At 39.8% G+C, this 24859-nt stretch overlaps 1 protein-coding gene and 1 long non-coding RNA gene across 2 annotated transcripts; both read right to left on the bottom strand.

Annotated features, from left to right (window-relative positions):
- Positions 1 to 2734: 2734 nt before the first annotated feature.
- LOC147548806 (11S globulin seed storage protein Ana o 2.0101-like) lies at positions 2735 to 5640 on the bottom strand. Its single transcript, XM_086669574.1, has 3 exons — positions 5282 to 5640; positions 3110 to 3833; positions 2735 to 3006 (listed from the first exon to the last, which is right to left on the bottom strand). Exons 1-3 carry the CDS (start codon positions 5472 to 5474, stop codon positions 2853 to 2855), a joined length of 1071 nt encoding a protein of 356 aa, XP_086525700.1. The 5' UTR covers positions 5475 to 5640; the 3' UTR covers positions 2735 to 2852.
- Positions 5641 to 18522: 12882 nt separating this feature from the next.
- On the bottom strand, positions 18523 to 20544 carry LOC147548805 (uncharacterized). The gene is made up of 2 exons (XR_015238039.1): positions 20484 to 20544; positions 18523 to 19995 (listed from the first exon to the last, which is right to left on the bottom strand). It is a non-coding gene; the product is annotated as an uncharacterized LOC147548805 (long non-coding RNA).
- Positions 20545 to 24859: the final 4315 nt, after the last annotated feature.

Here is a 24859-nt window from a genome sequence, read left to right as displayed (position 1 = left end):
AGCTTGGTAGTCTCAACTTCCTTGTCTGATGATGATACCGCTACAGATCCGGTAACAGTGTTACCCTGTAGCACATATATACCATTCTTTTTCAATCCCTTCATAACTGTAAGACTCTGCTTAGAAACCCGAAGAACACCACCCTGATCATCAACATATTTGCAACCATTATCATCAAGAGTTCCCAAAGAGATTAGATTCCTCTTCAAATCTTGAACATGTCTGATGTCTGTTATAGTCCTCACAACACCGTCGTGCATCTTGATCTGAATAGTACCAATTCCCAACCACCTTACAAGGAGCGTCGTTTCCCATTAACACCTTACCGCCGTTAATGACTGTGTAAGTGGAAAATCAATCCTTATGAGGACATACATGGAATGTACAACCAGTATCCAAAATCCGACTATCTTCTGCGAAGCAGGCATTGATCGCCAGAACTATAGCTTCATCACATTCTTCAATGATTGCCAAGACACTACCATCATCTTCTTCGATGACTGCTGCCTCTGCTGGCTTCTTCTTAAGCTCAGGACAATTCCTTTTGAAGTGCCCCTCCTTCTTACAGTTAAAGCATCTGTACTTTTTATGTTTCGATTTAGACCGTGAAAGGACCTTCCTATCGACCACATGCTGCGACCTTCTCCTTACAACCAAACCATCTTCAGAGCTGCTTTCTTCCATTGACCTACGTCTCAACTCCTTCGAGTTCAATGCTGCTTTAACATCTTCAAAGGTTGTAGTTGTTTTACCAGACATAAAAGAATCCACAAAGCTTTCATATGATGGTGGCAGGGATGCAAGCAATGGTATTGCCTTATCTTCTTTTTCGAATTTGACATCAATATTTGCCAAAACTAAGAATACTCGGTTGAGTTCATCCATATGGTCTTTCCACGATTCCCCTTCTAACATCTGTAAACTAAATAATTTCTTCTTTAGATACAAACGATTAGTTAGAGATTTCGTCATATACCTTGTCTCCAGCTTACTCCATAGCCCATCGGCCGTAGTTTCCGTCGCTACTTCCCGCAAGACCTCATTGCTCAAACAGAGTAGAATCTGACCATGAGCTCTCTCCATGAGATCTTCCTTCTTTGCTTCTGAAAGTGATTCAGCGAGTGCAGCTTTCCCATTTAACGTCTTCAGCAGACCCTGTTGAACTAATACTGCTCGCATCTTAATCTTTCAAAGATTAAAATCGTTACTTTCATCGAACTTGTCTATCTCGTATTTCGCCATCACAGAAATCTCAAAACCTTAGCTCTGATACCAGTTTGTTTTGTCCAATCGGGGTTAATGTGAACAATACGAGTAATCCAAGACAAGTAATAGGTATAGTAAAGAACAATCAAGAACAGAACACAGAGATTTACGTGGTTCGGTTGGTGAGACCTACTCCACGGCGACAACGGCGAGATGATTTTCACTATGATAAGCAAACAAGTTTACACAAGGATTGTGCTACTGATATCTCCTTAGGGTTTCGTTTATATAGCCACTAAACCCTAATCCCATCACCTCACCGACTCTCTACAACCGACTCTCTCTACAACCAACATTATACACGGATAACACTAATCACCGACATAAGCCTAGCTTCCGCATTCCAGCTCTGTCTCGGAGTCCAGCTCTGCCTCACAGCCCTGCTTCGCATACCAGCGTTGTCTCAGTAACAGCCCTTCGGTCTCGGCAGGCAATTGCCATTGGCTTGTAAACGGGTTGGCGGGTCGTAAACCGGGTTTGATACCATAAGATGTTACCATAAGATGACCCAGTTATGGAGGGACATCTTCGTCGGATTCAAAATAATGAGATTCGATGCTATTACTTATGTAATGTGATTCAAAATAAGTTGATGCATGTGTTTTTGCCAAAGTCAGAGGTGCAATACTTACAAAAGTTAGGGAAGCTAAATATTTTCAATTATAATTGATTGTACACCTAATATGAGTCATTGAGAATAAATGACATTTGCTTTAGGATAAGATATGTAGACAGACTGCTACTTCTGTGAAAGTAGAACAATATTTGGTAGGATCTGTTAATGTGAATGATACATCTGGACTTGGATTGTACACAAAGACAAACAATGACAAACAACCTTAAATGATTTTGGTCTTAAGATTGATGATGGAGGACATATATATATATATGATAATGGTTAGAACATGAAAGGGTGCAAACAAGGATTACATGAAAGACTTTTAGACGTTAATCCAAGAGTATTTTACACCCCTTGTGGTAGTCAGTCTTAATTTAACTCTTTGTGATATAATCAAACTGTCATGGTAAGACTAAGATCTTCTCTGGAGTAGTACACTGACTTTATTCCTTGTTATTTTTATTACTAACTATAGGGAACCAATGTTGGTAGGTTATTTTTTTTATTTTATTTTTGAATAATCACCACGATGGTCATTACAAAGGCATACATCGATACGATGTGATAAGCACGATAACTGCCAACGAATTAAATGGCTAAAAGTTACAAAAACTACTTTATTTATACCGAAGTTCAATTTCCTAGATTTGCACCTCTCCATGAGATCAAACATGTGACCTCCGCGTGGCGGAGTAGATGCACTTACCAACTGGGCTATCAGTTGGTGGCGGTGGGAGCAGGTGCCAGCGGGTGGTTAAAGGAAGGAGAAAGAGAAGTGGGAAATAAAACTGCCATGTTTCAATGCAATAAGTGATGAGCCTAACTTTAACGGAAAAAAAAAAAATTAAATTCTTAATGTCTTCAATCTATATAACTTAACTTAAACTAAACTTGTAAGAAAGTAAACACTGTTCCTTACTAAAAACTTGCTATCAAAAGAAAAAAAAAACACTAATATTCTTTAATCTTAATTTGGTGGAGGGAAGAAGATGGCATCAGCAGTTCTCTTTGACCGAAAATGCTTCTCGGCTTCAGGTGCAACATTGAATGAAGCCTCAAGAACTTCAGGAGACAGAGCCTTCCATACCGACGTCCTTCCTGCTAAGTGACTGAATATAGGGCTGCAAAATCAACACCAATGATAAGAATTCACAGTTGAAGAAAACTTGATTAGATGAAACACTTTAAAAACAGATGAAGATAGAAATTATTAGAGTAACTTACTTAGGAGTGGTGATAATGGAGAACCATTCCAAACCATCCTCATCGGCTATCTTTGAGACCACAAAGAACCTTGGAACAATAAACAAGTTACCAGCCTTCACTCTTGTTTCCAAGACACGGCGACCATCAACTCCAACAACTTGAACACGGCCGCTACCCCTAATGATATATGTAACCTGAAGAGCTGAATCACAAGAGAAACCAGGCGAACACATAGCACTCCCATCCAACCTAACAAGATCAGCACCAAGTCCAACCTCTCCAACCAAAGGCAAATTCTGTGTGTTCAAGACCACAACACGTCCACCGTTCTTAATATCAACATCCAAAGGAGCTTCCAAACAATTCAAAGCCATCCCGTTTCTGTCTTCCTCCTTTGTCTCTGGCATGTTAACACCATCCACAAGCTTAACAATGCCACTTGCTTTTTGGCTTCCAACAAGTTCCTTCACCTTATCTTCCTCCAAATCCCATGCTCTACCAACAAACTCAGTTGAGAATCCAGTAAAGATACCATTGGAACCAGTCAAAGAGAATTCAGTGAATTCGCCAACTTTATGGCCTTTAGAAGTATCACCCAAAAAGAGAACAACAAGTTCAGTGTCCTCTTTGTTGTACCACCATGTGACAACACCGAAGGGGAGGGCAATTGCATCACCCTCCTTGATCAAGATCACCTTCTCCTTCTCAGCTTCAGGAAGGACAATTCCAGCCCTACCGCTACCTGAAAATCATAAAGAAGATCGAGGTATGGTTAGTTTACATGAGTTTTTATGATCATACTACAGTTTCATCATTCAACGCTTCGCACCTTTTTGAAGGACACATTAGCACAAACACAATTCTTGTGCACAATGGGAACAAGGAATTTCTACAGAGCGGGGGTTGGTTTATAGAGGCTACTCTCTCATACATGGATTAATCGGGCTACTTAACATAAACGACGAAATAATAGAACCTACAAAAGCTCTTTAAAGGGATCCATCCTGGGTAGGGGTGGGATTTTGGTCCGGAAACCCGGAATCCGTCCACGACCGCCCGAGTCCGAAGCGTCCGCGACCGTCCGTTGCCCGAATCGGTCCGTACCCGCCCGACCGAAAGAGCTTAAGCGGACGGACGCGGGCATAGGTCCTTACCCGGTGGTCCGACCGAATTCGCCCACTTATATTGTCCGCCCGACCGAATCCGTCCATACCCGTTCGTTTATCCTACCTGTTATACCCACCCGCCTATATGATTGATTTTAAGCCTTTAGATTTGTAGGATTAGCTACAACTGTTAGATTTCAAGAGTAAAAATATATAACCCTAGAACTCACTTTTCTTAATCTTATCTTCACCTCTCTACTTCTCTAGTTTCTCTCTCTCCTCCAAAATCTCAATATCTCATCAGTAACCCTTGAACCCACAATACACCGTAGAACCCACCATGCGCCGATCGTAATTCATGTGAAGAAGAATACAACCGATCGTAATCCATGAGAAATTTCAATGATTATCTTTTACTTTTGTATTCATATACTTTTTGGAATTGTAAAGTGGGAGTTTAGAAAGTTGTATTTAGTTACTAAACATTTTTAATTTCGGATAATTTTTTTTATTTGTTCATTAGTAACCGGTGCCCGACCGACCGATACCCGGTTTGCCCGACTATAAAAACGGTCACGGACGGGCACTTTGTTAGAGAAAAATCCGAAATGCCCGCCCGTTTTGTCCGGATGTCCGAATGGACACTTAAGGCTTATGCCCGTTCCGCCCGGACCGGTTGACTTAGTGTCCGTTTCCCGCCCGTCCGAACCGATTCCCACCCCTAATCCTGGGTAGTCTACTAATGCGTCTGATCATGTCTAAGCCCTTTAGAGACAAATTACTCGTTCTGCTTTTTTACTTCATATGTTCGTTCAATTAGTAGATGTCGATTATTTTCAATTAAACAATAACTAATCAGTTAATAAACATTTGTTATGTTTCTTATATACATTATTAAATCATAAAACGACAACGGAAAACTAGCATCATCCTTCAACACAAGCATATAATTTATATAAGGTGATGTAGTAATGGTGGTGGCTATATGAATTTAAAATAACTATGATTTTCACACAGAAAATAAAATTGAAATTATGAATAAGAAGAAAAAAACAATATAAGAAGAAGAAATCTAATAATATACCTTGAAGTACGTAAGCAACCTTGGAGGAATCAGAGTAGGAAGGAAGAGAGAGACCATTCTTATGGAGAGAGAGTTTGGATGCACCAATGTTACCCTCACGAAGCATGGGTAGTTCAGAAGGAGACCATGACATATATGATCCTCCTTCTCCTCCTCCATTCACTGTCTTTGGGAAACTAGGTGTCAAATCCATTATGAGTCTTAAACTTGTATAGAAGTGAAGAAGAAGAATAGGGAAGGTGAAGAAGAAGATGAGGGAATTGGTAAGATAGAAGTGAATTAGTCAACTTGTATTTATAAGGAAAAATTAAGGTATAGTAATCCGGATTAGATAAAGATTCTTAATCTTTTCTTGTTTTAGTGAAAAAGATAAGTTTTAGATTTGGGTAAGTTATAAGAGTCCGGTAATTTGGAAAAAACCATAGGAATTTGAGTAGGATCAGAGTTAAATTACCGGACCAATATTTGAAAGGGTCCGGCTATCGGCACCGCTGGATGACCATTCGGACCCAGTACTGAATGGGGTAGGCACCCCAGCGCCTCCCCCCTTGACTCCCCTTTTTTTTCTTCTTCATGTCTTCTTCGTATCATCATCAGGACGCCATTATGGAAATAACTTTGGTTCCAGAATCATCTATCCTCAACGAGGTGTTACAGAGAAAGTAACTTTATTTTAGATAGAGAAATTGATTGAAACCATCATGGAAAGAACTTTGTTCCAAACCTTGACCAAAGTGAGGTGCTAGAGAGAGATTGAACCTTGATTCCAAACCTTAACCCTCATTCTTTTTAGGAATATAAGATTCCAAAAGCAAAGTGAAAATACCCTCAGACTGGTCTCGAGTTCGAACCTATATGAGAGCCAAAGCAAGGCCTCAGACTGGCCAATCTGATATCTATCAGACCAGTTCAAGTTCGAGGCCTTGCTTTTGAACTCAGACTACTAGTCTCCTGTCTTTCGTACTCAGGTGCCAATAGGTGTTTGAGGTCAAACGGCTAAACCAAATTTATGGTTTTACTATAATCAGGACTACATCTAATCATGAAAACTAGAATCACATAGAATTAAGGGTTAGATTGTAACTAATCATTAGGTTTTTTAGAATCTTCAAAATGCAATACAATCAAAATTAAAATATGATATTAGATCTGATTTATTATAGAAATTTAGAACCTAAATTTAGGATTTTTCTAGAAACAATATAATGTTAAAGAGAAAAACATAGGGTTTCTATCGCTAAACCAAATTTAGGATTTTTACTAGAATCTGTAAACTGCTAAACAAAATTTATGGTTTTACTATTATCAGATTACATTGAATCATGATAACTAAAATCACATACCACATTAAATAAAAGGTACATTTAAATAAATAAAAAAATCCTACATTAGGAGAGACTCAGATTAGAGAGATAGATATATGGAAGTTTCAATCCAAAATAAATTAAAGAGAGAGAGGGTAAATTAATGGGATATTTAGCAAACGCCCCCCACTTATTTAGCAATATTAGGACTTCACCCCTAAAAACATTAACATTCAGGCGTTAACCCCCATTGCCCCTTTTTCCGTCAAAATCTCGTTATTTAGTGGGCGTGCGAGTCACGTGCTTGTCATCGGGCCAAAATACCCCCGCCCTAACTTTTAGTATATGACCCCCATTTATTTAGCTATATTAGGACTACACCCCCAAAATAGTTTGGTTAGTTGTTGAAGGACAACCTGAAAATCGATTTAACATGGATGAATTTCTTCCTTAATTGTTTTTCTTTGATTGATTCTCCTTCTACTTCTGCAATTTCTTCTACATTTATTCTAGATTTCAATTCTTCTCTAGCAAAATCTTCTAAGATTTCATCTTTTTTTTGAAACACATGTCTAAGCAATGGACCACTCCTTAAAACAGGAGTAGAAGATTCAATATCAGATTATTGTGAGAAACAATTATAAAACAGAGACTTTTGAAACCAATTACACCATTTTTGGGTACAATTACTACCAGTTGTTCTTCCATTCTTTTTCGGGTTCCGTTTGGTGGATGTTATAACTTGAACTTGACGCATACAAGTAATTTTAGGGTACAACTACCTCGGACTGGTAAAGACACGATCCACCCTACCATCGGAAGGTATTAGCTCGGGATAAACTATTCGAATGGACAAGGTATTTTGGTCGGGGGTGTAGTCCTAATATAGCTAAATAAATGGGGGTCATATTCTAAATTAGGACAGGGGTATTTTGGTCCGATAACAAGCACGTGACTCGCACGCCCACTTCATAACGAGATTTTGACGGAAAAAGAGGCAATGGGGGTTAACGCCTGAATGATAATGTTTTTAGGGGTGAAGTCCTAATATTGCTAAATAAGTGGGGGGCATTTACTAAATATCCCTAAATTAATTAAGAGAGAGAGAGAGTAAATTAATGGGCGAGAGAAACTAGAAAAACCTTCAACAAAAAAAAAAAGAAACTAGAAAAAGGTCAAAAGGGAAAAGTTGGTATTGACATGAAAATTTGATTATTGTGGATAGAAAAGTTGAAGGACAACATAGTTTTGGGGGTTAATTCAGAAGCCGGTCATCCTTATGGGGCTATTTTGGTGAAATGGACATCATTAGGAGACTAAAATAGAATTAACGCTTTATATTTTACACCCAAGAAAACCAAAATTACCTTATTCATACATATCTAAATAAAGAAATTTATTGGAATCAACCAGCAAGGAAGACTTGGCAAAGTTGATCATTGCAGTACGAATTGAATTTATTCTTACAGTTATAGACGGGATAGTATCATGGCAACATTTGGAACCATCACAGGTGACTATACTGGGAACTACGTTATGGAACATATGGAAGGCCAGATGCGACTTATTCTTCCATCCACCGATTCAACCGCCGAAAAAACGATTAAGAATATTCAAAATATGTTAACAAGCACGTAGACAGCAAAAAAAAAAAAGCAGATCGGTTACAAAGCCTCTTGGGCTCCCCCAAAGCCCTTACACCAAAATCAACACGGATGCTCTTTCACCAACTCGGAAGATATTGCAGGAATAGGCATTATAACGCATGATTCGCAGAGTAGATTCATCTTAGCTATGTCAGCCACAACTAGAGGGAGAAATGCAGAAGAATGTGAAGCAAAGGCGATGTTCTATAGCCTCAAATGGGCGGCAAATTTCAGGATCGACCCCCACACTGAAAGCGACAACAAAAACATCATTCATCACATGAAAAAAAACAGCACTTTAACACTCGATGGCAATCGTTGGTCATGGTAGCACAAATTCGTCTTATGGAACCCATGTTCAGAGGCATCCGTTACTCCCACATTCCCCGTGAGGGCAACTCTAAAGTAGACAAGATTGCAAACTGGGCCCGTCGGAGGAAGATTAATAGAGAATGGTCGGTTTGTCCGTCCTTTCTTAGTGAAGTGTAATTTATTTTCTTTCTTGTACTCAACAAAAAAAAACGAGCAAGGAAGACGAATCTCTACTAATAAACTATTTACATCACAAAACATAGGTAACTATTTTCTCAAACCTTAGAAGTCAAGGGTTCGAGGCACACGCTGAACAATTAAAAAAAAACTATTTTCTCAAACTAACTCCCTATCAATATGAATACGATTTATTGTACCTACTCTAATCACCATATCGTATTTTTCCATGTGGCACTGGAATCACGAAAACTATGTACCCATTGATTAGAAATGGTAGACATCCCAACTCAATGAGTTTTGGCTACACTTCCCTTATAAGATGGATCCGGTAGTGGATGCAAGATAAGAGGAGAAAGCAAAGGAATGGGAACTTTATTAAGATAAAATTCTGATGAAGAAGTAGAAGAAGATGACGAGAATGAACGGTCAAGATCGGACGAAGTTGATTTTGTAGGGCCCATGAGTTGAAGTTGTAGAGGACTGGGAGCTTGCCTCTGTAATCTACTACTCTGAGGTCTTCTTAAGAGATACTCATTTTGAGGAAGAAAGGTATGAAAACCAGGGAACTGGTGATGACCAGTTTGAGAGTCATCCATCCTACTGTTTTTGTTGCCTTTGTTTTCAAGAAAGGTTCATGAATGATACCCTTTTATGTGGTTTCCCTTGGGCAGAGTGGACAATGCCTAAGATAAAAATTTATAACATTAATGGTTTCACTATTATAATACGAGTTTTGGATAAGAGTGCAGTGATCCAGTTGCATTAGAAATTCAGTATAATGGGACTAGTTAGTAGCCTACACCTTGGGGTTGGATTAGAGCATCTCTATGCAGAATTTAAAAAATCTAATTATTTTATATGTCCAAGTCTCAATTCAGTTTCTCTTTCTTAGATGACACTATTGAGATCCTTAATTTAAAAGACATTTCTAATATAACACTATAAAAACTTAAAAGCTACTTAAGAATCATTTCCTAGATGAGTAGTTTTATATTTACTATTGAGCAGTGGGTAATTGTGATCCTGAAGAAAGATCTCAAGATACTTTTTTAGACATCTTAAAGTTAAATGTTGTCACATCATTTTGCTAAGATAAACCAATTGGATTAGATGAACTTATGTACAAAATTTTTGTTCGTTAATAATAAATTCAATATCGATCCACATGACGAACTTAAGTTACTTGGATTTCAACAACAAAAGAAAATTAGGTTACTAGGAGTTGGGTAATTTAACCCAATTCCTAGAAGCAGAGGATCTAAATCTTGGGTGGGAAATCCATGTGATCTGAAGAAGTTGTTGTATGGTGACAGACGGAGAGAGAATTTGTAGAGGTAGTAATAAAGAAATAAAAGTGAAAAGAGGAAGCACATGAACCTGCAAATGGATCATGAGAAAAGAGGAAAGCAACACTAAATGGTGTTATTGTTTAAAAAATTAATGACTATTTTGATCATAATGTGAGCCATAATAAGCAAAGAAAAAAAGAATTTTGGAATTTTGCATGTGTAGGTGTGAACTACAGATGCAAACTGAGTTAATTAGACTTTGCAAATCTAGTTTGCAGCTACAAACGGACTTTTTTAGTTTTTTCAACCCTGTCTGAGGTCTCATAGTGAAACTCGGTTAGAACCAAGGTGGATCCATAGCTATAAGCCGGTTAAATCTAGGCATCAAGTGGTTTTTATTTGGCAAAAAACTTAAGTATCAAATCCAAACCAGGAGTCCAGGACTAACCTTAAACTAACGACGGAAGATAAAAGGAGAGTAATTAATTGGAGACAAAAAAAGAACTAAAGCCAAACTAACTAAATAGGGTAAGAGAGTGAGATTAGAATAGGGTCAACTGAAAGTCGGTGAGATAGGTGTTGAGTCTGGGAATCCGTAATGGTGAGCCTACAACTATTTATGGATTGATCGAGCAAATTGTACTAAATCAAAGCTCGACACATGAAGTTGATGTTCCTAAACACTGCGTATATCCAGGGATCATACTTACACAAACAAACATTCTAAGCGGTTAAAATAGAGTCATTCAGAATGTCGTCTAGGCGCCTAACTCTGTAAAGTGTGTGGCAAGACACATGGAAGTGGATCTAGATTACAATTATGTTAACTATGTGTGGGGCGTGGAGAAATACATGAAAATAGATAATCAAATAAATGAGCAATCAATTTTATATCAATTCTTCAGACATACATACAAATCGTATAATCAAAACACATTATCCTTTAGCCTGGACACAAGATAAAGAAAATAAAGAAGAGTATTAATAAGCTTGAGTATGAGAGTCCTCCTTCCGGTTTGCTCACAAGGCTATGGTCGATAGAAAGGTGAATTCTTTAGGTGCAAGTGATCACCCTTTAGGAAAAATGTGGGACCCCTTGAAAAAGCCCCCTCTCTTTAAAGCTCATGACGCAGCGGAAAACTAATAAAAAGTCTTAGATCTTCGTCTAAAGACTATAGAACAGAAACTACAAGAAGTAATACTAAAATACTGAATTTTTATTAATTGAATGAATGACTGAAACAACTTCTAGACCCTCTTCATATAGGCCTAGGGTTTCCTAATCTTAGTCAAACTCAATTAGCAACTCCTAATAAAATAAAACACTAGAATGGTAGAAATCCTAAACTGATAACAATTCCCCAAAATAGAAAAAACTAGTAAAAGTCCGTTTTGAGACCCTAAACGACGGAATTTGCCCCTCAAAGTGGGCCTGTTGTGGCGAAGCGTGACCAGGAAGCTATTTCGCACCATCCCTCAAAATTTCGTTCGATTCCGACACCCGTAGCTTCGGTTTTAGCCGTTTTAGTCTGTCACCTTTATACTTGGTCGCTTCTATTTCTTCTATGTATTTCTCAGCCCCAATTCCTCTACATCAGCTCAGAAAAATAAATCTAGTGAAAATATACTCAAAACTAAGGGAATCAACCCTTTCTAACTCTAAATCTAAATGAAAACAATAAGCATAAAATGAAGGGTTATTTAGACCTGGACCCCAAGTTATTTAGCGATATTAGGACTACACCCCCAAAATGAAAATATATATGACGTTGACCCCCATTTTCGATTTTTTCGTTAAATATCAGTTAAGTGGTCCGCGCGCCAACCACATGTGTCACTTATGACAAAAATACCCTTCATGAAATATTTTGGTTATTTAAACATTGACCCCCAACTATTTTAACTGATATTTGAACTACATCTCAAAACAAGAATGCTTAAGGTTAACTTTCATTCTCGATTTTTTCTTCAAATACCAATTAAATAGTTCGCGTGGTTTTCGTATTTTTCATTTTTCTATAGGTTTTCCGAGATAGATTTCATGATTGGTCCATGAACTAAAAGTTAGTCCGAGAGCCCGATCCAAATAAGCCAGAAATAGTAAGGAAAATATGTTATCCGAAGTCTAAGACAGGTTTGACGCATCTGGCTAGATATATTAGATAGACCACCGGTAACCGAATATCAGTTAGACGATGAAGAAATGGAAACAAGAATAAGATCAATTGTTAACTCTACTCGCACAGCCAGAATGTCAACGAATTTTCGTAGATTTCCTATCTCCCCATCTAATCGAAACCTTGGAACTGGACGTCGTTTAGTTAGGCCGGTCTTATCTCCTATAACACCACCACTGCCATCCACCATCTCCCATCCTACAATTACCATCAAATCCACTCCTTAAACTGTTGTGACTGCAAACTCATCTCCAACTATTCAAGAACCACAAGAGACACAAGGATCACAAGAGGCGTTAATGACCACATCAAGAAAGAGACAGTGGAAACAATTGACTCGTAATTCAAAACGTTCAGGTATAACAATTCAGTCAAACACTTCTCAAGCAAACGAACATCGACTTCAAGGGTTGTGGCAGCTACTCCCGAAGAACCGCACGACGAATGATAGTTATTTCATGGAACTGTCATGGCTTGAGGAATGACCGGACAATTCAAACCTTAAGATCATTTCTCCGTTCGGTGAATCCGGATGTGGTATTTATATCAGAAACTAGGCTAACATCGTCACCACCAATGGTTAGCCACTTGGGATATGTAACTACTTGTTTTGTACCAGCAGAAGGTAATAATGGGGGATCATGGGTCTTTTGTAAATCTAGTTTGGTTGTATCTGTTATTAGAAGTAATAAATATTTAATTTCGCTCTTGATTAGTGCTCATGGACCTTGGTCTTCCTGGGTTGTTCATTGTATCTATGGACCACCTTCAACATGTAATAGAAAGGCGTTTTGGGACTATTTTGAAACCATAATTTCTAATGACACATTGCATTCAGTTGCATAGGAGACCTGAATGCACTATGCTCAAGGTCGGAAAAATTTGGTGGATCTCCACGTATACCACTGCTTGAATATTTTCAAAACTTTGTTAACAATAATGGTCTAGTTGATCTCGACTTCATTGGACCGGCATTCACTTGGTCTAATCATAAATCCGCCCGATTCCATGTCAGAGAAAGACTTAATCGGGTATTAGCAAGTATCGGTTGGTGCTCCATGTTTCCTACATCATGTGTTTTTCATCTCCCCAGATACAATTCAGATCATGCACCAATCCTTCTTAAAACATATACGCCTCAACCAAGAATCTCTAAGAGATTTCATTTTGAAGCCCAATGGTGACCTCACTCAAATTTTCATAATGTAGCACGTGAGACATGGACGAGTGGGTTTTCTTCATTACCGACCTGTTTGTCAGAACTCGATGATTCCTTAACATCATGGAGTAAACAAACCATTAGAAGCATAAAAAAGAAGTTAAAATATTTGTTAGATAGACTTCTTGTTGTACAAAAACAATTGCCCACTTCAACATCTTTACAGTTAGAACTCCAAATCCAACAGGAAATACAAGGATTGGAAACGTTGAATAGTCATAGACTTATGATCCAACCAACTACAGAGGAAATACACAATGTTATTACTAAAATGGGATCCTTGAAGTCACCATGTCCCGACGATTTACCAGCCATATTTTACAAGAAATGTTGGGATATTGTTAGTCAAGATGTGACGCTGATCACCTCATTTTTTAACTCGAGTACTATACCGCAGAATGTAAATCGCTCGTTCATCTTATTAATCCCAAAGATAGATAATCCAGTAGTTGAATAAGATTTTCGTCTGATCGCATTGTTCAATGTAACATACAAGATCATTACCAATATTCTTACAAACAGATTAGGACCATTTTTGGATACTCGGATATCAGAATTTCAAAATGCTTTTGTTCTTAAACGACAAATTTCTGATAGCATCCTTATGGACAAAGAGCTTATCCATTCTATGAGACGGATCTCTAAGTGTTTAAGCAAGTTTGGACTTCACGCATCCAAGGGAGGAAACTTATCCCCAAAGATCTATCACATCGACAGGATATCTACGAAAGATCCTCGAACTTAGAAACTTTCATTTATCCTGGATACGAGATAAACACAAAGGGAAGACTTCCCTCCACGACAATCATCGCCGCCTCTTAAGCCTATAAAAGGCCCCAGATCGTCCTTTAAAGGACACGATCTCTAAGCCCTAGAAGATCACAAGAAACTCTGAGTTCTCACAACTCGTCCCCAAAAGGATCGATCAACATTCATTCTTTTACTGTAAAGAACACCCTGACTGTCTTGAGCGTCGGAGCTGTTTTCAAACCCTTTGCAGGTTTTTCCCCCTTTGGGAACAGACGAACAGGAGTAGTAAGCAGGAGCAAGGAGCTAGGAGCAGGAGCAGGAGCAAGGAGCGAGGAGCAGGAGCGAAGGAGCAGATAACCAGAACTGGAGGCAAAAACACTCGGCTGAATCTGACTTGACTTAACAGAACATTCACCATAACGGAGGATGTCATGCATCAACTTCCTATTTCATGCTGATATAACGAAAGGCCATTTTTTGACATCAACATTTAGCGCTAGAAGGAGGGGATCTCTCCAGCAAAATCGTCAATTCGGTAACCCGGACTCTTTTCATTACTTTTTCGAACTAACTACTTCTTCGAAGTCCATCAGGTTGACATTTCGTCAGAAGGCTACACACCAGGCAAGGCCTAGAGTATGTCTCTTAACCAGACTGTCTTCGTAGCAGCTATTGAGCGACTTAAAGTTGAGCGCCAAGAACAAGAAAGGAAGATCGCGCGGTTGTGAGAAGACCTCCGCACAACCGATGCGATAATGAGGAAGGTGGCATTGGAAACTCATCAGCCCCCTCTTGAGCAGGAGATGTTGGAATCCAGGAGCCCCGAGGGTCTGAAGGTTCCAAGTCTAGAACAGTACCAGGGACAGGAGGACCCATGGAGATTCCTCAAGAACTACGTAGCGTTACTAAGCTTCTACACGACTAATCAAGACATCTGTTGTGCAGTCTTCGCGCCACCTTGAAAGGACCGGCGCAGGCGTGGTATAAGTCGTTGGTCCCCGGGTCTCTAAAATCATTCGAAGAACTTACCCAAGCCTTTCTCGGGGCTTTCATGGATAGACAAATCGAAGGACGAGTAAACACTCCTAATAGTAGATGTCACGGCGATTGTAGAGCATCCGATTTCAACAATCACCACACCATGGTCACACCGAGTCGACTACAACCGATTCATCCCCCGTCTAGAACGGGAGGTAAGTTTTTCTATCACCCATGAATCTCCTGTAAGTGGGTTTTGTGATTGCTTTTGTGTGCATAATTGCTTGAGGAATTGCGTGGTTTGGCCGTTTTAGTAAGGCACTTAACCCATTATAAAATAAGCGTCGGATTTCATCACCGATATCTTGCCCACATAGCATTCCTCGTTATACGTGATCCTAAACCTCACTTAAATTTAAAAATTGATTTAGACATTGGCCTTAGGGGTTCGAGCTTATAGGAAATTCTTAACAAATCTCGAACTCGCTTGTTATTTTGATTACTCCCAAGGAGAGGGAAGGAGCCAAGCACATAATTCTTTTCCACGGCCGCCAAGAGAAGAGGAAACGTTTCCAGGAGGACAGTTATCACAACTTTCATAGCTGGCTGTACGCTGGAGAATTGCTTGATCGTTGTACTGTGACGGAGTAACCTTAATAACAATCATAGTTCAAGCTTTGATAAGAAGTAGAAGTTGTCTAGATTACTTTAGGTGAAATTAACTACCCTCATTTGGTTGGTATTAGGATTGATATGGTTGAGTCAGCTTGATTGTGATTTTCCTTCTTCTTAGGGTCTTCGTAGTTTCCTCTGTTCGTGTTAGTTTATGCCACCTAGACCTCGTGATCACTTAGGTCGTTTCATTAGAAGAGATCGAGAAGGTGAATTTGTTGAAGAAATGGGTGAGAACATGAATCAAAATAGGACTGAAACTGCCCCACTAACTCTGAGACTACATGTACCCCACAAGGACTAGTCGTCCGTCGTGTATTCAGTTGCCTGTCACCACAACTCATTTTAAGCTAAAACCCGGTATGATCCAAATGTTGCCTATATTTCGTGGTGCGGAAAATGAGAATCCCTATCACCATATGAGTGAATTTGAAGAAATTTGTTCAACTATGAAATATAGAGATATGTCTAAGGATGAGTTAAAACTGAGGTTGTTTCCCTTCTCTTTAAAAGACAAAGCTAAATCTTGGTGGCACGCCTTACAACCCGAGGCAATCAGTCATTGAGAAGAGTTAACCACAACTTTTCTTCAAAAGTTCTTTCCTAAACACAAAATCGCTACCATTAGGCAAAATCTTGCAGGTTTTGTGCACCAAGATTGAAAGTCCCATAGTAGTTTTTCTAGAGAGGTTTAATGACCTCCTCTTACAATGCCCTCACCACGGTTTCGAGAAAATTAGATTAGTCTGGATTCTCTATGATGGACTAGATTATCAAACGAAAACCATGGTTGTGTCATTCTGCAATGGTGGATTCGTGAATAAAACAGCAGAAGAGGCAATGGAGTACATCTACGATGTAGCAGAGAAATCTCACCAATGAGAACTCTTTAAAGAACCTAGGAGGAATGTAGCTAACAATGGAGGGATATACCATATAGAATCCCACCCAGCTTTCACTGAATTAGCAAGAAGATTAGAGGCCGTAGAAATGGGTCAACAAAAGTCTTCTGTAGAGTCTAGAAATACAATAAAACCAGTTATGAGTGTAGGAAATGAACTAGTAACTTAGTTATCCATGTTCTGTTTGTGGAGATCCGAACCACACGGGTAGTCGATGCACCTTATTATTTAGTGAACATGAACAAGCCAATGCCCTTTATCAGAATCTGAGGTATGAGAACAAACAAAGGTATGATCCATTCTCCGACACCTACAACCCAGGGTGGAGAAAGCATCCTAATTTCTCATGGTCCAATGGACAAACTCATATCACTCAATCTGAGACTATTCCTAATCCTCCCGGTTTCCCTAAAGAACCAATTGTGCAAACTCCTCGCGCTCAACAAAAGTTGTTGTCTTTAGAAGAATCTTTGTCCTTACCCGCCCAAAGTAATGCTCGGTTCCAAGAAATAACGACTCATATGATGAACTCCCAAGCTCAGTCCATTCTAAAGTTAGAGGCACAAATTGGTCAATTAGCAAATACACTAAGTGGGAGAGAGCCAGGTAAATTCCCTAGCCAACCTCAACCAAACCCAAAAGGAGTGTTTGAACCTAACTCTTCTGAGACAAAAGAACAAGTACAAGCGGTCTTTACACTTAGGGATGGAAAAGTTATAGGTGATGAGGAGAAAGAACCTGAAAAGTGTAAAAGTACTACTAGCTCACCCACCAAGGATCTAATAGATAGTGAGCCACCTTTTAAGTGTATAGACGAGAGTTCACCTGAGAGGACCCGTACCGTTCCAGCTCCTTTTCCTGAAAGGTTAGTTGCGGATGAAAGAAGCAAGTTGATGGTTTAAATTTCCTATGCGCCTATAGCATAAAACTATAATAGTTTTGGCACTTCTCATATGTTACTCGGAACATTGAAAACCGCCTCTAATTCAAAACTGCCCAAATTGAAATTGAAGGCGGTGTCAACAGTTGGTAGCCGAAGTGGTTCCAAGGTGTTGATATAAACTCCAGAAAGCCCTGAAGGTCCCAGGTTTGAATCTCAGAGAAGGTGGAATCTTTGGTTATTTGAATTGGGATTATTAGGGTATAAATAATGTAGTTGGGCTTTAGGCCATTGTCTAGTTGGGCTATAGGCCCGGTTTTGTTAGAGTTTGAGTGGGCGGTTATCGAGCTTATCACATCTTTGGTGTATCAATGCCAAATGTAACGACATACGTAGATCGTAGTCGACTTCCAAAAAAAAAAAATTAGAAGGCGGTGCTCACGAAGGAAGGCCGTTGAGAGATTTTTTTTAAGAAGTTTCTATTAAATCAATTTTGTCTAGTTATAAAAGGAGACCACTAGTTAATGGTAAAGAACAACTCCAACCACCAACAATGAGTGCAATTTTAGAGGAGCAATACAAGAGACTCATCGGCTTCTTTTGGAGTATTATTTTTGGGAGATTCTTGAGCTACAATTGCAAACAAGTTTTGGAGAAAGACGGGAGTAACAGGCTTCATCAAATATCAATTGGGTTTTATCTTTTCCTCTCTTCTCTTTTACTTGGCTATTATTATCGAACCATGTATTTAATATTCATGAGTTTCTAACTCTTCCACTAGGACCGAAGATGAAGCCCTAACAAGAGTGTTTGAATGCTAGTATCATATTTATTTTATTATCTCTTTTTGTGACGCCCCGTGCCCCATAACTAGGCACGACCACGCCCCGGCAATTCACAGACGAGCCAAAAATCCGGCAGCACCTCCTCTGTAAATCGAACCGGTCGTACCTGTAACCTGTCATGCAAACCATACATTCGCATACACATACACAACGGAAGCTAAAAATAAGACATAACTCAACTAAAAACTCTGGTTCCAAGCTAAACCACCAACACTAGGTTGACTCAACCTGCACACAACCTTACATCCCTGCACAATCTATGTGATACATATATATTTACATTATAAGGTGTTCAGTTTATAAAAGTATAACTTCGAAGATAAATCAAAACCAAAGTGAACTGGTAGAGGAGTCCCAAAACAAAACGACGATAAAACCATTTTCGCAATAAAACATGCACCCGTATAAATATATATCAATCCTACTCTAACATATAACAGCACCCATGGTATGCTCCTCAATCAACAGAGAGTTACCCAGAGAACTCTATAGTACTTTGGCTAGTACCGTCCCATACCGGCACTAACCAAGGTACTCAAGTTCTCTCGAGAAAGTGGCTTACCCCTAGGTAGGTAAGCCCCTCACCCACTAGGCGACACCACAGTCATTGAAAAGCTCACCTCGTGATAAATATATAGACCTAGCTTAACTAGATACATTTTATCTTCACCGAAGTCGAATAGTCAGACCGTCCCTCCCGTATTCGTGTTGGGACTAAAAGCATATTCTCATCGGTACCCTAGCATGCAACTATTTCTTTGGTTTTGGAAAAGTATTTATTGTGTCAACAACTGAAATCATAATCTTTTCTTGTGAAAACGTCCTTCACCCACAATCTCAACAGATTTGGAACTCGCCCATTACACCCTCGACTGAGATAGGCTTTTTAAAACATTATTTATCTTATCACACACAGAAGTGGCGCAACCAAGAGTCATAACAAACGTGCAAAGGGATCCCAATCACCAAACCAGTCGGGCGGTCAGAGGTGTACAACCTCTGAGCCCCGAGGGTAAGAACAAACAGGCTTACAGTCCAATCGAGCGGTCAAGGGTAGCAAATCCTTGAGCCCCGAGAGTCCAACCCAAACGAGAATCCTGGCCAGATAGTGGAGCACTACAACTGCCAAGACCCTCATGACTCGTCTCAGTCCACTTCACCAATCATATACAACATACGAAATCTTTATGTTTTCAAAACATCGATTATCACAAAGCAGTTCAAAACTATCACTTTGAAAGTCATTTACGAGTAAAACTCATCAAAACAACTCATCGATAATCCTAATAAACAATACAAGCTTCATCGTAAAACAATTACCGAAATAGGCATAATCCACGTTGTAAACCTCATTGAAATCAACGGTATAAATCATGCATATATAATCACCTACCATCTACACATAATGATGCATGCATATCTCCACTTCTAGCATGAATCTAGACAATAGTATAAAAGAAAACAAGAGGTATCCCCTACCTAGCGATTCAGGACTCCGTCCTCATCCGCTTTGTTTCGAGCATCTCGCCCCCAACTCATTTCGGCTTTCCTTCTGACACCCTAGACAAAGATAAACCTTAGATTCTTCGAGAAGAATATTAAAATAACATAGATAAATCCGAAAGAATCATAAGGAAAGAAAGAACAAAGGAGACTTGACTCGCATTAACATCGGAAGAACCCGAGTGACTATCACGTCTCAGCTTCATTCCTATTTTAACTCTGATCGGTTTCGGTCATACCATATCAATTCGGAAAGCTTACATCTCAAGCTACAACTTATCTCTGCTGTAAAACTTCATCCGGATACTCGAAAGACACAGAAATGCATCGCCACAGACTGCATTACGCAGTCCTCTGAAATCGCCGTTCGGTAAATAGTCTAACCCCACTTAACAACTCTAGCATTACTCAAATAACACATTCACTTATATTCCAATTATAGAAACCCTAGAATTACATCAAACTATATAAATCCCCAATTTCCAGACTTATAAACCCTATAATATAAGAGCAAAATAATTGAATCATCAAAAATATATCTTTACCTTAATTTGGATGTTCTTGTTTTGTTTTCTTCCTATGTTCATCAATTCCTTTCATATTTCCTACAAATTCGAATTGAAACTCAATTAAAACTCAAACCATAGAAACAATGAGTTCTAGAGAGAGAAACAGTAAATCTCTTACCCAAATTCCATGTAACCATGCTTAAATCATCTCTTCGTGCTTGAATTCGACAAAATCAAGTATTCCCCTTTGAATTGCACCCCAAATCTTCTCTTCCATCGATTTTTCTTACCTAACCTAGACTCTCTTCACCCAAACCCACAAACGACCAAGTCTGGTTTGGTTTATTCCTTTAACCGGGTGAAATCCCAGTTTAGTCCCTAACTTTGGTCTGATTGCAAAAAGCCCCCTGATTCTAACCTGAGTGCAAGTTTAGTCCTATTATAACCCGTCCCAATTGCCTTAATAGTCCTTCATCGAACCTTATTATTCCATTCCTATTATATGAAAGCTTGGGATGTTACACTTTTAATGTGCCTTAATGTTTAACAATTAATCGTACTTCGGTTAGCCTATGAAACTAATAACTTGGTTCTTAATTGCATGATATTTTAAGTGAAGTGGGTTATGGGTTTAGTTAATTGAGAAGGGTCTTTTATTGTTTCATCTTCCGAAAATTGAAGATTGATTTCTAACAATTTTTGAGTTATCAAAGAGGGATAATAATTTCAATTAGATATTAGATACGAAAATATTGTTAGTGTTGAATTCCAATATCCTAGATTTACCATCTCATAGTTTTTCCTCACAACTTTATTTTGTTTGCTACCTTATATTGTTTTCCATATTCTCCAATTTTTAGTTTTCTAAATATCTTCTCTAAAAGCAATTGTCCACTTTCCTAGTTTATTAGTTAATTTTAGGTTTAGGTTTAATTCCAAACAAATCCTTGTGGGATCGACTTCGTAATACATACCATATTCACATACGGTTCGTGTACTTGCGAGTTTTAATTTGGTCTAGTTAGCCTATTATTTAGGTTGACAGGATTTCACATCAGAAAATAAGCAGCTCTGGTAGCCCAAGCCACGACCAGAGGCCTCAAGGAGAAGTCCTAGCTAAACTAGTCGTGCTCAAGCCGACGAAAATATGTAGCTCTGGTAGCCCAAGCTACGACCAGAGGCCTCAAGGAGAAATCCTAACGAAACTAGTTTAGCTCAAGCCGACGAAAATAACCCCGGTTGCCCAAGCAACGACCAGGGGCTTAAGTAGGAGTCCTAGAAACATTAGTCGTTCTCAAGCTGACGAAGCAGCCCTGGTAGCTAAGGCCATAACCAGAGGCAAAATTCAGATATGAAAATAATTCGAAAACAATTGTGCAGGACTAATTTGGGCTTCATTTTGCAGAAGGAACTAGTCAATCAGGTCATGCTAGAGTAGGTCTAACTTTTTTTTTTGTGCAGGAACGATCATTCGGAGCAAGCGTAGTAAGATAGGAGAATTGCATTAGTAAGCCTAGGATACACTAATATCAGTTCGGTGAGATCTCTTGTGCAGCAGTAAACGAAGGGGGCACATGAACAAATAAAAACAAAAGCAGAATCAACACCCAAATAAGATCCAAACATGAACAATCAAAAGCTCTAAAGTACGGAAATAAGGACAGGGAACAAAACAAACTAAAGCTCTTCTTCAGAAGGAGGAAGGTCGGGAAGATCATCAAGATTTGGCTGAGGGATAGAGTAAGTAGAGCCTTCATCAGACACATCGTCCACCGGAACTACAGAAGCAGCTGCCTCGCTATCCCACTCATCATTGCTAAAGGGGAAGTCCTCTCTGGAGCCTCAATCAGCGGTCACAGCATTAACGAACATGGCCACCGTGTCTTTGTCGATATGCCGCAAAGGGATAGAGACTTTGGGAACATAAAAACACCGAGCTGCCTCCCAAGCAACTTGGAACCCAAACTTGCGTTGCTTCCTCATGATGGCCGAAAATTTGTCTCCACATTTGAAGGTTGCCACCACCTTTGCCCCGTTCAACTCAGCAAGCTCAAAAGTGTTACGACGAGAATCTTTAAGGGCAGCCTTGTCCTTCTACCTCCGAAATTCCAGGGCAGTCTCTTTTCCTTGAGGGCCTCGAGTTGCTTCTCCAGAGCAGAAATGCGAGTAGCAAACTGGGAGGATTGAAGGTCAGCGCCAGCCTGAGATAGTGGTCCGCTGCTAGCTTCTAGGAGTCTCGGTCGATGGCAGAAATTTTCAAATCATTGATCAAAATTTCGGCTTCAGCCTTAAATGACAGGGCTTCTCTTTCAGCCTGGGAAAACTGAGCTTCCAGACGCTCGATTTTGCTCAGGTAAGACGCAAGATTCTGGCTGGCTCGAAAGCCCTAAAAGGGAAAGAAAAAAGGTAACTAGTCGATAAATAATGAGTCAGAGGCACAAGCTAAGGAGGAAAAAACACAGTACCTCGCCCTGAAAATAGTGATCAAGACCGTTAATCAAGGAAACCACGAAACGAGGAAGACCTTTAGGCCAACAAGCCATCTTTGCCAACAAACCCAGGACGGGCAGAGCTTTCCCCTTTTCAGCGGAGGAATGGATCCCAGCCATGGTTCGAGAAGCAACAGTACCAAGTGGGCGCGTCGAGGAGGATGAAGGAGCCAGAGGACTAGCTAGGCTACCAAGTTCGCGAATGATAATACCGGTGGAACTTCGACCAGCTATCGACTTAGTACGAGACTTCTTGGAAGCAGAGGAAGATGGTGGGTCGTCAGTCCTAAACCTTTTCTTCAAGAACATTGGAAACAAAAAGAAATTCCGGAAAGAACCATTTTTATAAGAAAAAGAGACAACAGATTAAAACAATATGGCAAAAGGTTAATTGACATACTTGGAAGAGAGGGAACCACTTGGGTTTGATGGAAGGTGCGAAGATTAGCAAGATTTTCAAGAATCAGCCCCTCTTTCCCCTTGTCCAAAGCAGATAGGTTTTCCTAACATCTGGCATCCTCGACGTCAGAGATGAGTTTGGGACGATCAGCGGAAAAACCGGTAGCACGAACAGCAAAACCGAAATCCTCGGTAGCAAGAACAGGACGAACAAAAATGAACTTCTCCTTATAATCTTTGGGGATGGAAGGAGCAGAGAAGGACGGTCCAAAACGATAAGAGAAGTAGTACCAGCAACGATCACTGGACTTAAGAGAAAAGATCTTATCAAAAGCATAGAGACCAACCTTTTCACCCTTTTCAAGACAGAAAAAATAGAACGCCATGATAGTCGTCACAGCATTAGGGCTCAATTGAAACAGATGAAGCCCATAGTAGTTCATGAGTTCCACAAGGAAAGGCGGAAAAGGAAATACCAAGCCCATATTAAAGAACATTTCGTAAACACCAACACTACGGTCATCGGTGGAACAGATGCGATGTTCAAGAGATGGAAGAATGAGCTCGACAGTAGCCGGAATCATATGCTCGACGCGAAGACTGTCAATGCCTTCTTGAGTCATACGGCTAGGGTAACGCATCTGGCTGAAAAGGTCAGCATTAGAGGAAGGAGCATCCATATTTTCTACGAATAAAGAAAAGGAAGGAAACAAGGCAAGAAGATAAAAGCTGGATCTGTAGGAAAGGGAAAGTGTACTGAGTAGAAGAGGTATTTCAAGAATAAGGAACTTCCCAAATCACGAGAAGAAGGCATAGAATCCGCGCAGACGCAAAGGAACCAATGAAGTGTGGACACGTAGCATTAATCACCGTGTATCAAGAACACCCTAGGGCCCCTCCATTGCCCGATCGAACCATCGACGACTCGAGTAAAGATTAAACTACCGGAAGAATTAATGGAACATAGGGAGACACATAAACTTTTCAGTCACAAAACACCACGCGTCCATGAATGGTGATAAAAACTGTCGCGCGCAGTTACCTAAAGGGCTAGCACTGAAAACGCGTGATCAGAAGATCAAATTGAAGGATATAGTCCTTCGGTCTGAAGGAGATGTCATTCCGAAGGAGTGTCCTTCGACCAAGATGGAAATGCATACAATTTTTCAGTTAGGATGACGATGACTTTATCAGGAAGATCATCTAGTCCGGTCCAATTAGGAATCATAATGCTTAGCTAAAAGCCGCTTACGATCGTCGGACCACTTCGGTAATCCGCGGCTAACATAGACCGGATCCTACAACGGGTTACACCAAAGAGTGGTAGCTTGGTCGGAGAGAATTGACTCGTGGGAGCTTGCCTATAGATGGATATGATCTAGTCTGAAAGTGCTTAAGAGATAGAAAAGAATCGGGCTTGAAAGAGAAGTCCGAAAAGGCGAAGAAGCACACTTTATGGGCCAGGAAAGGAATCCCTTTGAGGGATTCCCCTGGCCGGCCATATAAGATAAGTGGGCCGGCCAA

The sequence above is a fragment of the Eschscholzia californica genome, unplaced genomic scaffold (assembly GCF_041429995.1).
Source record: "Eschscholzia californica isolate CP2 unplaced genomic scaffold, dmEscCali1.0.p SCAF_3, whole genome shotgun sequence".
NCBI lineage: Eukaryota > Viridiplantae > Streptophyta > Magnoliopsida > Ranunculales > Papaveraceae > Eschscholzia > Eschscholzia californica.
This window is presented reverse-complemented; position numbering and strand designations above follow the sequence as displayed.